The sequence below is a fragment of the Elgaria multicarinata genome, chromosome 1 (assembly GCF_023053635.1).
Source record: "Elgaria multicarinata webbii isolate HBS135686 ecotype San Diego chromosome 1, rElgMul1.1.pri, whole genome shotgun sequence".
NCBI lineage: Eukaryota > Metazoa > Chordata > Lepidosauria > Squamata > Anguidae > Elgaria > Elgaria multicarinata.
The window spans coordinates 213,472,169-213,485,138 of NC_086171.1; the positions used below are offsets into that span (position 1 = coordinate 213,472,169).

Here is a 12,970-nt window from a genome sequence, read left to right on the forward strand (position 1 = left end):
CAGACGGCATGAGGTCTTGTGCCAGCCCTGTGTGGCAGGCTTGGAGGCCTCTCTAGGCTATAGCATTATCACCTCTGCTAATGTCATTAGCTGATCCATAAACGGAACCATGTTTCCCCCAGATTCGTTATTAATCTGACCAGGGCAAGGAAGGGTGGAGCAGATCTGAGGGATGGCCACTCTGTCCCCGCCTATCTAATGTGTCCAATCGCCCGTCTCGTGTTCACCTGTCTTCCCATCCTTTCAGGTGTTTGCTGGGAAGAATGGACTGGCAACTTCTGGGATTGGCTCTTTGCCTCAGTTTGGCTTCCTCGGCTTCTGCAGACTGTGCCACTCAGTGTTCCACATGTGCTCTTCATGGCCAGGAGGTGGAGAAGCCCACCAGCCCATTAGTAAGTGACACAGCCGGTCAAGGGTTGCCTCGGCTGCCCTTGCCCACCTGCGTGAGTGAAATCCCGAGAGAAGGGATGCAGTTTGAAGCCTACTCAGATCCAGATGGCAACCCCAGTCCAGCAAGGATACCATCCCAAAAGTTTAAGAGCTAAGCACAAAAAACCTGGACCTGGATGGGTGAATGTCTCTGTTTCGGTTTCTCCCACATTCATTTTAAAGTTCTCTTTTTGTCCTGAGCATGGAGAACTTTGTGGATTTTGGTAAATTCTTATCAAAATGAAACTGAGACGAAATTCACGCCCATCCCAACTATGCGGTAACTGGGGAATTATACTGGGGGCAAGTGGGGGCAAGTGGGCCAGAATGAAGGGTATTCCTCTTGTTGGTGTCTTGCAGATCTGTTCTCTGGAGTGTCAGGGCTCTTTGCAGTCCAGCGCGGAGTGGGAGAAGTGCAGGAGGACGCTATCGATCTTCGCCCCTTTCCTCATGGAAGGGGACTTCAAGAGGCTCTCCCAGGGGGACGAGGAGGAGAAGGCCGCCCATGAAGGGAGTCCCAGCCCCTGGGAGCTGTATACTGGGCCGGTCAAACGGTATGGCGGTTTCATGAAGAAGCTGGATAAGAACAAGATCTTCTCTCTGTTCCACGAGAACGCCCTGGCCAAGGGGGGTGTGAGCAAGAAATACGGCGGGTTCTTCCGGAAGATGGGGGAGAGGTCAGCCCCTGAGATGGGGGCAGAGGAGGATTCCCCGGGGATGATGGATCTGGGCTACAATGGGGAGGAATCAGAGCTGGGGGCCCTCAAGGAGGAGATGAAGCGCTACGGGGGCTTCCTTCGCAAGTACCCCAAGAGAGGCCCGGAAATGGGGGGCACTGAAGAGGACGGGGAAGAGCTGGAGGACCTGCAGAAACGCTACGGGGGTTTCATGCGCAGGATCCGCCCGAAGCTCAAATGGGACAATCAGAAGCGCTACGGCGGGTTCCTGCGGCGCCAGTTCAAGGTCACCACAAGGTCGGAGGAAGAGCCCAACGCCTACTCAGGGGAGGTCTCCGACCTATAGAGGCCGCTTGCTGCACAGTCCAAGTGAGTCGTCTCCAGCTGAAATACTTCCAAGTAGAGACTGTGTGGAATGTCCCAACCCAAACCGCTAACCCCAGTGCTCAGCCAAGTAGTGCAGGGAACGGACCGAGATGGTGAGGCCCTTTGCCCTGGGTTTTAGGTTTAGGACCCGAGAGATGCAGCCTTCCGGATCGGTTCTCAAGGGACAGACAGACAGACAGAGATGCTGCCTGCCTCTAGCCTCTGAAAAAGATTTCGATCTAGTCCTCTAGCCATTTTTCCTTTCGATAAAAAAGAAATCAGCTAGCTAACATACCTAATTAGTCCATACAATAGAAATGAAACAGCCTCAGTAAAATATATTGGCACGACACAATCCCAGGTATATTTACTTGGAAGTAAATCCCATTGAGTTCAATGGGATGTCCTTCCTCCTAGTAAGTGTAGTGTAGGAGTGCAATTATTCAGGAAACATCTGAAATAATCACACTCCAAGCTCCCACTGAATAAATTATTATTATTATTATTATTATTATTATTATTATTATTATTATTATTATTTTATAGAATCTTGAAAGGGGAAGGATAGAGGTGTTCACTGTCCATGGTGCATACATTCATTCTTCTATCATTTCTGGGCCTCTTCTCACATTCTGTTTTTAAGTTGTAGATCTATTTTAAGTACGCACTTAAAATGTGAAATGTAAATGTGATAAGGAAGTGACACGTATCCTATGGAGAGACACGTCCTGCAAGGCAGATTGACTGCTGTTCTCTGTTGAGAGTACACTCACTGGCAAACCCAACTTCTTGTTGTGTTGTGTATGAAATTGCCCTCATGTATTAAACTGCCCTTAACTGGTTCACAGGCTTTGCAGGTTTCTGTCCTGCTTCAGAAACCTGCAAGACCTGTTTGACCGGCGATGACAGTGGGCTAAAAAACTAGTTTGCACGCAACGCATAATAATCATGTTTGTATCATGCCCTCTTCAGGTGTTAAAAACATTTTTAGTCTGTCTGTCAACAGCCCAAGTAGAAAGTGGCACGATATGTAAGTGCTGTACATTTTCCAGAGGCTTAGCTGTGTCCGTCTGTTGCTGCAAAACCAACGAAGAGACTTGTAAAAACCTTGGCCATAGCTAGTGGGACAATATCCTGGGGCGATCCCTGGGATCGTCCCTATGCGTCCACATGACGCACAGGGGAATCATAGAATAGCAGAGTTGGAAGGGGCCTACAAGGCCATCGAGTCCAACCCCCTGCTCAATGCAGGAATCCACCCTAAAGCATCCCTGACAGAGGGTTGTCCAGCTGCCTCTTGAAGGCCTCTAGTGTGGGAGAGCCCACAACCTCCCTAGGTCACTGATTCCACTGTCGCACTGCTCTAACAGTCAGGAAGTTTTTCCTGATGTCCAGCTGGAATCTGGCTTCCTTTAACTTGAGCCCATTATTCCGTGTCCTGCACTCTGGGAGGATTGAGAAGAGATCCTGGCCCTCCTCTGTGTGACAACCTTTCAAGTATTTGAAGAGTGCTCTCATGTCTCCCCTCAATCTTCTCTTCTCCAGGCTAAACATGCCCAGTTCTTTCAGTCTCTCTTCATAGGGCTTTGTTTCCAGACCCCTGATCATCCTGGTTGCCCTCCTCTGAACACGCTCCAGCTTCTCTGCATCCTTCTTGAATTGTGGAGCCCAGAACTGGACACAATACTCTAGATGAGGCCTAACCAGGGCCGAATAGAGAGGAACCAGTACCTCACGTGATTTGGAAGCTATACTTCTATTAATGCAGCCCAAATAGCATTTGCCTTTCTTGCAGCCATATCGCACTGTTGGCTCATATTCAGCTTGCAATCTACAACAATTCCAAGATCTTTCTCGTTTGTAGTATTGCTGAGCCAAGTGTCCCCCATCTTGTAACTGTGCATTTGGTTTCTATTCCCTAACCGGATCCCTGGATCAGGGAGGGATGATCCCTCCTTTTCCCCGGGGATATCGCCCGACCCTTTCAGCCTGCTTCTGAGCCTGAGACTGGCTCCTCGTGGTTCCTCGTGAACAGGGCAGACATCGTGTTCGTCCGAGACCGTCGTGCGCCGTGTGTAAACAGAAGGGGAATATCTCGCGATAAAAATATTGCGAGATCCTCCCCCTCCGTCGCTTTAGACCTGGTAGGTCTAGCTGAGGCCTTAGACTAACAAGTTTATTATGACAGAAGTTTTCATGGAATAGAGTCCACTTCATCAGATGAATGAAGTATTATCCTAAATTGGCATATATCTATCGGTATCACATGTACACACACAAAGATAATACGTTGTCTCTGTCTGTCAGCATCATAGCTGTATGGCTATGAAACCAAGACACCTAAAACATGACATGCATACTAAGGAGACCCTAAGGGTGTGCATTGCAAGTTTATTAGTGTTTTTTAAAGCATTCATTAACGTTAATTCATTTAAATGTGTCTGCTTGTTTGGAGCCTGCAGTACCATCTTCAGTCACTAAGTGGCAAAGTTCCCTAACCAACACATAACTTTGTAGTCAATGCAGTTTGAAGCCCTGCCCTTCTGCTGTTGAGGGTAGCCCTCCTCAGAGGAATAGAATGGGGAGACCCCTCCCTCTGAGGGCTAAAGGGATGTACCATGTCTTCTCTCAGATGGGGAGAAGACATAAGTGTCCAACGCTGAGTGCTGTGTAGCTCTGCTTAAAGGCTTCACTGTATCACACAGATGAGGGCCAGGATCTCTTCTCGATCATCCCAGAGTGCAGGACATGAAATAATGGGCTCACGTTACAGGAAGCCAGATTCCGGCTGCACATCAGGAAAAACTTCCTGGCTGTTAAAAAAATACGACAATGAAACCAGTTACCTAAGGAGGTTGTGGGCTCTCCCACACTAGAGGCCTTCAAGAGGCAGCTGGACAACCATCTGTCAGGGATGCTTTAGGGTGGATTCCTGCATTGAGCAGGGGGTTGGACTCAATGGCCTAAGAGGCCCCTTCCAACTCTACTATTCTATGATTCTATGATCAAACGAAGGGCTATTGCAACCTGTGCAACACTGGGTCCATTTGCTAGTATATAATACACACACACTCACACACACACACATGATTGAATGTGTCAGGACAGAATAGTAAGCAGTGAAATTAGAGGGAAATAAAATGCAAGAGATACGGACTTTGATATTTACATTCAAGCTTAAATGTACTTAAAATTCACAAAGCAATGTTGAGGATAACAGGTGTTAAATAGGTCACCCACGCTAGGAGGTTTTTATTAGCAACACTGCTTTCCGAACGGTCATTATAATGATTTAATGTACATATATGTTAGCATAATTGCCACATTCTGCTTTTCATTTTCCTCTGTGGTTACAATCCTGCCCCTTGTAAACAATTTTGTGCATACGTACCTGCCAAATGAAGATAACACCTCCTGCATCTCATTAAGTGAAGTTTAGTCCGCAAAAGCTTACGCCATAAAGAATTTTGTTAGCATTTATAGAATCATAGAATCATAAAATAGCAGAGTTGGAAGGGGCCTACAAGGCCATCGAGTCCAACCCCCTGCTTAATGCAGGAATCCACCCTAAAGCATCCCTGACAGATGGTTGTCCAGTTGCCTCTTGAAGGTCTCTAGTGTGGGAGAGCCCACAACCTCCCTAGGTAACTGGTTCCATTGTTGTACGGCTCTAACAGTCAGGAAGTTTTTCGTGATGTCCAGCTGGAATCTGGCTTCCTTTAACTTGAGCCTGTTATTCCGTGTCCTGCACTCTGGGAGAATCGAAAAGAGATCCTGGCCCTCCTCTGTGTGACAACCTTTCAAGTATTTGAAGAGTGCTATCATGTCTCCCCTCCATCTTCTCTTCTCCAGGCTAAACATGCCCAGTTCTTTCAGTCTCTCTTCATAGGGCTTTGTTTCCAGACCCCTGATCATCCTGGTTGCCCTCCACTGAACACGCTCCAGCTCGTCTGCGTCCTTCTTGAATTGTGGAGCCCAGAACTGGACACAATACTCTAGATGAGGCCTAACCAGGGCTGAATAGAGAGGAACCGGTACCTCACGCGATTTGGAAGCTATACTTCTATTAACGCAGCCCAAAATAGCATTTGCCTTTCTTGCAGCCATATCGCACTGTTGGCTCCTATTCAGCTTGTGATCTACAACAATTCCAAGATCCTTCTCGTTTGTAGTATTGCTGCATGGTGACATGAGCGTCTTTGCTGTGCTAAGTGTACATATTTCATTTGTCCTATTGTCTCTGCTCAGATTTTTCAAGTGCTGTAACCCTCCCCTCTCCCCACAATAGCAGTTTGGCCATGCTAGCTGGGAATGCTGGGAGTTGTAGTCCAACATGTCTCAAGAGCACCTGGGTGTTGAAGGCCGAACTAGAGAGAACATTTGCTGCTCTTTTGTGCCAGCTGGGTAACAACATTTTCCCTTCCCTCTCTTACTGTTTTCCCCCCTTTCCTTTTCAAAAACAAAAACGGGCGACCTTCACTTATTTACCTGGCAAATGAATAAGCCGCCCTTCACCACAAGGAAAGGAAAGGGACCTCTCGTGCAAGCACTGAGTCATTACTGACTCTTGGAGGGACGCCAGCTTTCGCTGACATTTTCTTGGCAGGCCTTATAACGGGGTGGTTTGCCGTTGCCTTCCCCGGCCGTTATTACCTTTCCCCCAGCTAACTGGGTACTCATTTTACCGACCTCGGGAGAATGGAAGGCTGAGTCGACCCAAGCCGGCTGCCTGAAACCAGCTTCCGCTGGGATCGAACTCAGGCCGTGGGGAGAGTTTCAGATGCAGAAACTTCTGCTTTTCCGCTCTGCGCCACACGAGGCTCTTTCACCACAAGGGACCCCGAGAAATCCAATAGAGACAAACACAGTTAAAAACTAAACAAAAGAGCTTTAATTGGAAAAGCAATAAGATTGCAAAAGGCCTGGCCAGGTGGAGGACTCACAACCAAGGTGCCCGCATAAAAATCATGAGATGGCCTTTTTCTACCCTTAAAAAAGAGGGGGAGGGATATCTTCCAGCTGTAGGGTGACCAGCTGTCAGGATTTCCCCAGATTTGTCCTGGTTTTTGTTTTATCCTGGGTGTCAGGAGGGATTTTTTCCTGTAATTTTCTATGTCATGCTTTTCCTCTCGCCTCCCCACTGGGTGTCCTCTTTTTTGGGTTCCCAAATACGGTCACCCTGCCAGTGTGCAACCAGTGCCTCCTGATCGGCTTGTGTATTTCCATTAGGGACATTGGAGAAATCCACAAGGCTTTCAAATGAGCTCGGATGTCTCTAAATCTGACCGGTAGGTTCTTCAGCGGACCACTTTTTTCCTTAGTCACGTGGATTCCACAGACTTGTGGATCGGGTTTTTTTTTGCCTTTTTTGGGGGGTGGTGGTGGAATTTGTGCTAATTCGCATTAGCACGATTGTGCATTTGTGAATTAGTAGAAAGGACTTCTGGTTAATTCCGATTACGTCAATGGGTGGACGAGAGAATAACAAAGTGGGAATCTACACTGATGTTATTCTAACGTTTCGAATGGGTTACTGTGACCCTGGGTCTCCAACGTTGTAAATGAGTTGTACTTACTGATTCTATTTCGTTGTCCCCTTTCTTGTTGCTTAGTTCTAGCGCGGCTACAGATTCATGTGCCTCGTTCTACCGGTAATTTTCCTCTCCCTCTTCTCTGAGAGTAGCAGAGCTGCTGGGTTGGCTCCGTCCACTTCCTGTTCTCCTTCCTTCGCCCCGTTTGCTATCTTATCTGCTACAGCAGATAAATCACACCAGCGTTATACTGTGCAATCACTGGCAATTGCATGCAAAGGACTCAGAAGTTTTCCACCTTAGAATCTGCTTTTATTGTGAAGTACTCCCATGCCTCCTGCCTTAATTGTGCTCCTTTTGCAAAAGATTCGCCCTAATTCCGAGCCACTGCTGTGGTCACAGGAGCAGGTTTTAAATAAATGCTTACATCTGCGTAAGCTTTAAAGATAAAGACACCAAAATCGGCACAGTAATAGATATTAGGGAGAGCTTTAAGCAAACCAAATTTGAATCAAATTGGGTCGTCCGTTGATTTTTTATGAGTTTTTTTTAACATTTCCCCCCTCTTTGCAAAGGAGCTGAGGAGCGCTCAAAGGATCGCTGTAGCTCCGTGCAGGAAAATTAACACGGGTCTCTGCTCCCAGTCCAAAACTCTAACCAGCGGGGCTTAAATGGTGTGTTTGAAATAATCCCAACAGCTGGGGCTGCCAAAAACAGGCCTCCCCTTCTGCGCTGCTAAAACTTTTCAATTTGGTCACCCATCCAAACCCTGACCAGACCCAGAACATCTTAGCTTCAGCAAAGTGGCTGGCTCCTATGTATTCAGGCTATTCCCTGGGACTTGTGTTAAGATGTTTTGGGAAGGAGTTTGTGTGTGCTTAGGACTATGGATTGCTGGCTAGGAACAAGGCAGGAAGTGGGCGGAGCAAACCGAGCAGCTCTGCTTACTCTCAGAGAAGAGGAAGAACGGAAAGGATTGAACAGGGTGCCCTGAAGTGCCGTTGCAGCTAAACGTAATTAACGCTAGTGTGCCCCGTGATACAGAGAACCGATACAGAGAACCACGTTAGAAATGGACACTAGCAACGTTATAAGAGTAGTGTAGATCTGGCCAAAGTCATAGAATCATAGAATAGCAGAATTGGAAGGGGCCCACAAGGCCATCGAGTCCAACCCCCTGCTCAATGCAGGAATCCACCCTAAAGCATCCCGGACAGATGGTTGTCCAGCTGCCTCTTGAAGGCCTCTAGTGTGGCAGAGCCCACAACCTCCCTAGGTAACTGATTCCATTGTCATACTGCTCTAACAGTCAGGAAGTTTTTCCTGATGTCCAGCTGGAACATCCCTAATCCTCATCCACATAAAAAGAGATATCCAGTTATTTAAAGGGGTCTTCCTACATGAATATTGCATTGTAGATCTGTGTGTGTCTCTCTGGCCTTAGCTAGACCTACTTGTTAGTCCGTGACAGAGGGGTGAAGATCTCGCGATGGTTTTATCGTGAGATCCCCCCTCAGTTTACATGCGGCGCGTGACAACCTGAGAGGGAGAGGCATCGCACCTGCCATTTTTAAAAAGTTTTCTTAAAGGAGAAGATGCGCACGAGCGCTTGTGCGCAAAAGGTAAGGATTTATTTTTAAAAAATAATAATTTCCCCACTCCCCCCACCGCATCCCCGATGAGCGCAGGGCTCCTGGGGAGCTCTGCGCCCCGTGCGTGGGTCCCAGCTCCTCGCGAGTAACTGCGGCGCCCGGCCACACGTTCCGCGGACTTGGGCTCAGCCCGAGACTGCGGAAAAACCGGGCCTAAAGGGGAGGGCGAGATCCGGGTGCAAGGGAGGGATCATCCCTTCCTGATCCCGGGATCCCCTGTGCGTCATGTAGACGCACAGGGACGATTCCGGGGATCAACCCAGGATAAAGCCCTGTCTAGCTATGGCCTGTCTGTCTTCCTGGATTAGGCTTTTCGAACCATCGGGTTCTTCCTTCCCAGCTGTTTGGGGGAGAATTTGTATGCCTCTAGTAGTTCATCCCCACCCCCACCCACATTTTCTCATTTCCATGATAAATGTGCTATTGTAGCAGAGATGGAAACTGTAGCATCAAGCTCTCCACCATCAGCCATTGAAGTGCATCTTTCACAGGATGCAAAATCTGACAAAGGGAAGGACAATTCTTCCCCTCTTCCCTGTTCATGCACCTTTCCCCGCTGAGAGTTTTCCTCCCATTGTTATTCCATAACTACTTACTGGGTGACCCCCAGAGTTTTCATTTACCTGCCATAATGGGTGCTTCACCTGGAGAGCCTCCTGCTTAGCTGGCTTTTATTCCAGGTAAATTGCAACACTGACCTTTGGCAGCGTGGAAAATGAGGCACATTCATAGAGCAGCGAAATAACCATTTCTCCCCATTGCTGAAGTGATCTTGAGGCAGCCTGCAATTTTGTCTGCCCCAGTAGCTCTTTGGGCTTTGATACCCCACCATAATATTTGCGAGTGCAGTTTAATCCCTGCCTCTCTTAGCGTGGGAGGAATGCGCATGTTTCAAGGGCTCAGGGTTTTCTTATTAGGTTATCCTCTCTCAGATGTAATGAAAGGCACGCACAGATGCTACTTCACCCGATGTGACGGTGATAAGCTGTCTTTCCACGCAGCCTGATGAAGAATCCTGTGTGATTCAGAAGCTTGTATACTTGCATCGCTAACCAGCTGGCTCAATAAAAACGACCTCTTTACCAATTTTTGTTTATGTACATGTAATTAGTGGCACTAAAAACACCTCCCCCCAAAAAACATCTTGAAATCTTATATTTACTGCTGTGGTTCTTCACATATTATGTTACTTTCTTGGTTTACACCAGAGTTGATGGAAGTGTTTGCCTGAAAAGGCACAATGTGAACAATGAGCTGCTATAGACTTGTGCTTGTAACCCTGTGTGTTATATGCATGTACATTCCTTGGGGAGGCTCTCTGGCAAGTGTACCAGCAGTGGCAAATTGGGGTTTGCCACTTCATAATAAGACCTCAAGGCTCCATCATTTTGTTTTCATATCCTGATAGAACCATAGGAGGAAAGACCCAGACCAATGGAGGCTGATGATCCCAATGTCAATGGGGTGATGAATCTGCTCCAGGTTTCAGTCAGAACAGTCAAAACTCTAAAGGTATCATAGAATCATAGAATAGCAGAGTTGGAAGGGGCCTACAAGGCCATCGAGTCCAACCCCCTGCTCAATGTAGGAATCCACCCTAAAGCATCCCTGACAGATAGTTGTCCAGCTGCCTCTTGAAGGCCTCTAGTGTGGGAGAGCCCACAACCTCAACAGGCAACTGATTCCATTGTCGTACTGCTCTAATAGTCAGGAAGTTTTTCCTGATGTCCAGCTGGAATCTAGCTTCCTGTAACTTGAGCCCATTATTCCGTGTCCTGCACTCTGGGAGGATCGAGAAGAGATCCTGGCCCTCCTTTGTGAGACAACCTTTCAAGTATTTGAAGAGTGCTATCATGTCTCCCCTCCATCTTCTCTTCTCCAGGCTAAACCTGCCCAGTTCTTTCAGTCTCTCTTCATAGGGCTTTGTTTCCAGACCCCTGATCATCCTGGTTGCCCTCCTCTGAACACGCTCCAGCTTGTCTGCGTCCTTCTTGAATTGTGGAGCCCAGAACTGGACGCAATACTCTAGATGAGGCCTAACCAGGGCCGAATAGAGAGGAACCAGGACCTCACATTATTTGGAAGCTCTACTTCTATTAATGCAGCCCAAAATAGCATTTGCCTTTCTTGCAGCCCTATCGCACTGTTGGCTCAGATTCAGCTTGTGATCTACAACAATTCCAAGATCCTTCTCATTTGTAGTATTGCTGAGCAGGAAACAAAGCTCCTTGAATAGTCACTTTAGAGTTCTGACCGAAACCTGAGTGGATTCACCGCCCCACTGACCTTGGAGCCACCAGCCTCCACTGAGAGAGACCACTCATCTGAGCTGACTGATAGCAATCACCCTTGTGTGACCGATGCAGGACTAGGATACGAATGGATCCTTCAATGTAAAAGTCTTTCAGAGAACGTTGGACTGGCAGCATCCCAAATATTCTGCTGCACTCCAAAGCCTCCTGTGGTTAACATTTGCCTCTCTGCCATTCTCCCATGTTGGGCAACTTTGGATAGACTGAAATATTGCACACCCGGCATTCTAGGCCTATATAAAACCTGTAGCAAGACTGAGGCCCACTTCACACTGGCATTTCATCAGTTCTTGACTGTACCATAAAGTGATGACTTAACATGAGTGAAGGAGCATCGTATGTTAATTTCCATTGATGGAACTCTTAAAATGTAAGCTCAAAGGATGGGCCATGTGAGGAATAAACAGCACTGTTACAGCGTGAAAACTGAACACGATTTAACCTGGTCAACAGCCAGGCCCATATAATGATCTGAACCCCAACATCCACCAAATTCAAAATTCAAATTGTATTCAAATCTGAAAATGGCCCAAATTGACATTTTTGACTTTGAAACCTGATTTGGTAGGCAACTTGCCAAATTAAGAAAACTGAATGGCTTTCCTGAGGTCAACATCATCCGTAACGTTTGGGTGAACAGAAACCCTGATTTTTGCAAAGAAATTCGGTTTTTAGGAGAAGCAAAAAATAAAATAAAAATAAAAATCCCAAATCAGGTTCAGCTCTAATATCAGTTCCGATCATGTACCTCCAGCTTGGAATGTTGGATTGAGGAAGCCCAACTTGAAGTGGATACCATGACTTCTCCAGGTCCCTTCTTTCTTGGTCTCTGGTGTCACCAACTGCTGGAGAGCTATTGATCAGTGAGTGGACCAGCAACGTTCCAGCACTTCTCAGTTCTCTGTAACGTTCCTGTCCTCCAGTTCAATGTCCAAGCTGTGGATGGTCACGAACCTCAAAAGACTCCATCTATCTGGTATCACAGCTTTAATCTACAACGTTGCCTATCCTTCGCCAACTGGTCAATGTAAAGCCTTTGGCAAATGCTTTGTTCTCAGGTGCTGCATAGGTTCTAGGCTTTGGTCAGCATCAGATGTTCTACTGGAAATTTGCCATTCAGCTTGGATCAGGAACAACAACTCCTAAGGTTGCCTGAAAACAAATGCTTCCCAAATCTGCATCTCTTTTCTTTTGGTTATCCTCAGGATCTGGTATTTCAGAGGTAGAAACTCCCTGAACGTGGATATGCCATCCTGCTGAACTGGCTACTACCTTAATTTCTCTGCCATGAATCTGTCGAACGAATTAGCTAAAAAGCCAGCTCTGGAAAAGTCTTTTCTTTGGTTTCTCCTGGACCTACTGTCAACGAATGTCATTGGGGACTTGAATTCTACTCCTACGAAAGAAATGACACATGACGCTGAAGAACAGGCTCTCATTAAATGCATTAAATGCAGCATGAATCTGACCCACAGCTATACGTCAGGATTCACATTCCGAATGTCAAAGATTTTTCAAATTCCACCTTATAAGGAGACCTTCTAAAAAGTCCTAAATCTTAGTCCTTGTTGATTCATTATAAGACAACTATATCAACTAACAGCTTGCTATATTCAGGACTTCTAAAGCATCCAGGACCCCTAAAATCCCCTGACGCCAGCAGCATCCATTGCTAAAAATGCAGAAACATATTTGAAGTTTGAGAAAATAAATGCAATTTATTTGCAAGGAAGACCAGGGACGGGACTAATAGGGAAATTAAAATGAGCTCTTGCCTATTGCTATATTTGGACAATGCACTGTTTGGCACAGCACTGCCTTCTTCTTGTCCCTTCTGCTGTTTTTATGTGTAATAGTTGTGTTGGACTCTGTCTAGGTAATTTCTGATCCCAAGTTTTCAAGGATCAATAAAACATTTGGCGTGCTCAACAGCCCAATTGATTTCTCCCCGTGTTCCCCTTCTCTGTGGCAAATAAAAAGAATATGTCAACGAGTGTGCATAA

At 46.8% G+C, this 12,970-nt stretch overlaps 1 protein-coding gene across 1 annotated transcript; it reads left to right on the forward strand.

Moving 5' to 3' along the window:
* The first annotated feature begins 263 nt into the window (after positions 1-263).
* On the forward strand, positions 264-1,452 carry PDYN (prodynorphin). The gene is made up of 2 exons (XM_063121127.1): positions 264-392; positions 790-1,452. Exons 1-2 carry the CDS (start codon positions 264-266, stop codon positions 1,450-1,452), a joined length of 792 nt encoding a protein of 263 aa, XP_062977197.1.
* Positions 1,453-12,970: the final 11,518 nt, after the last annotated feature.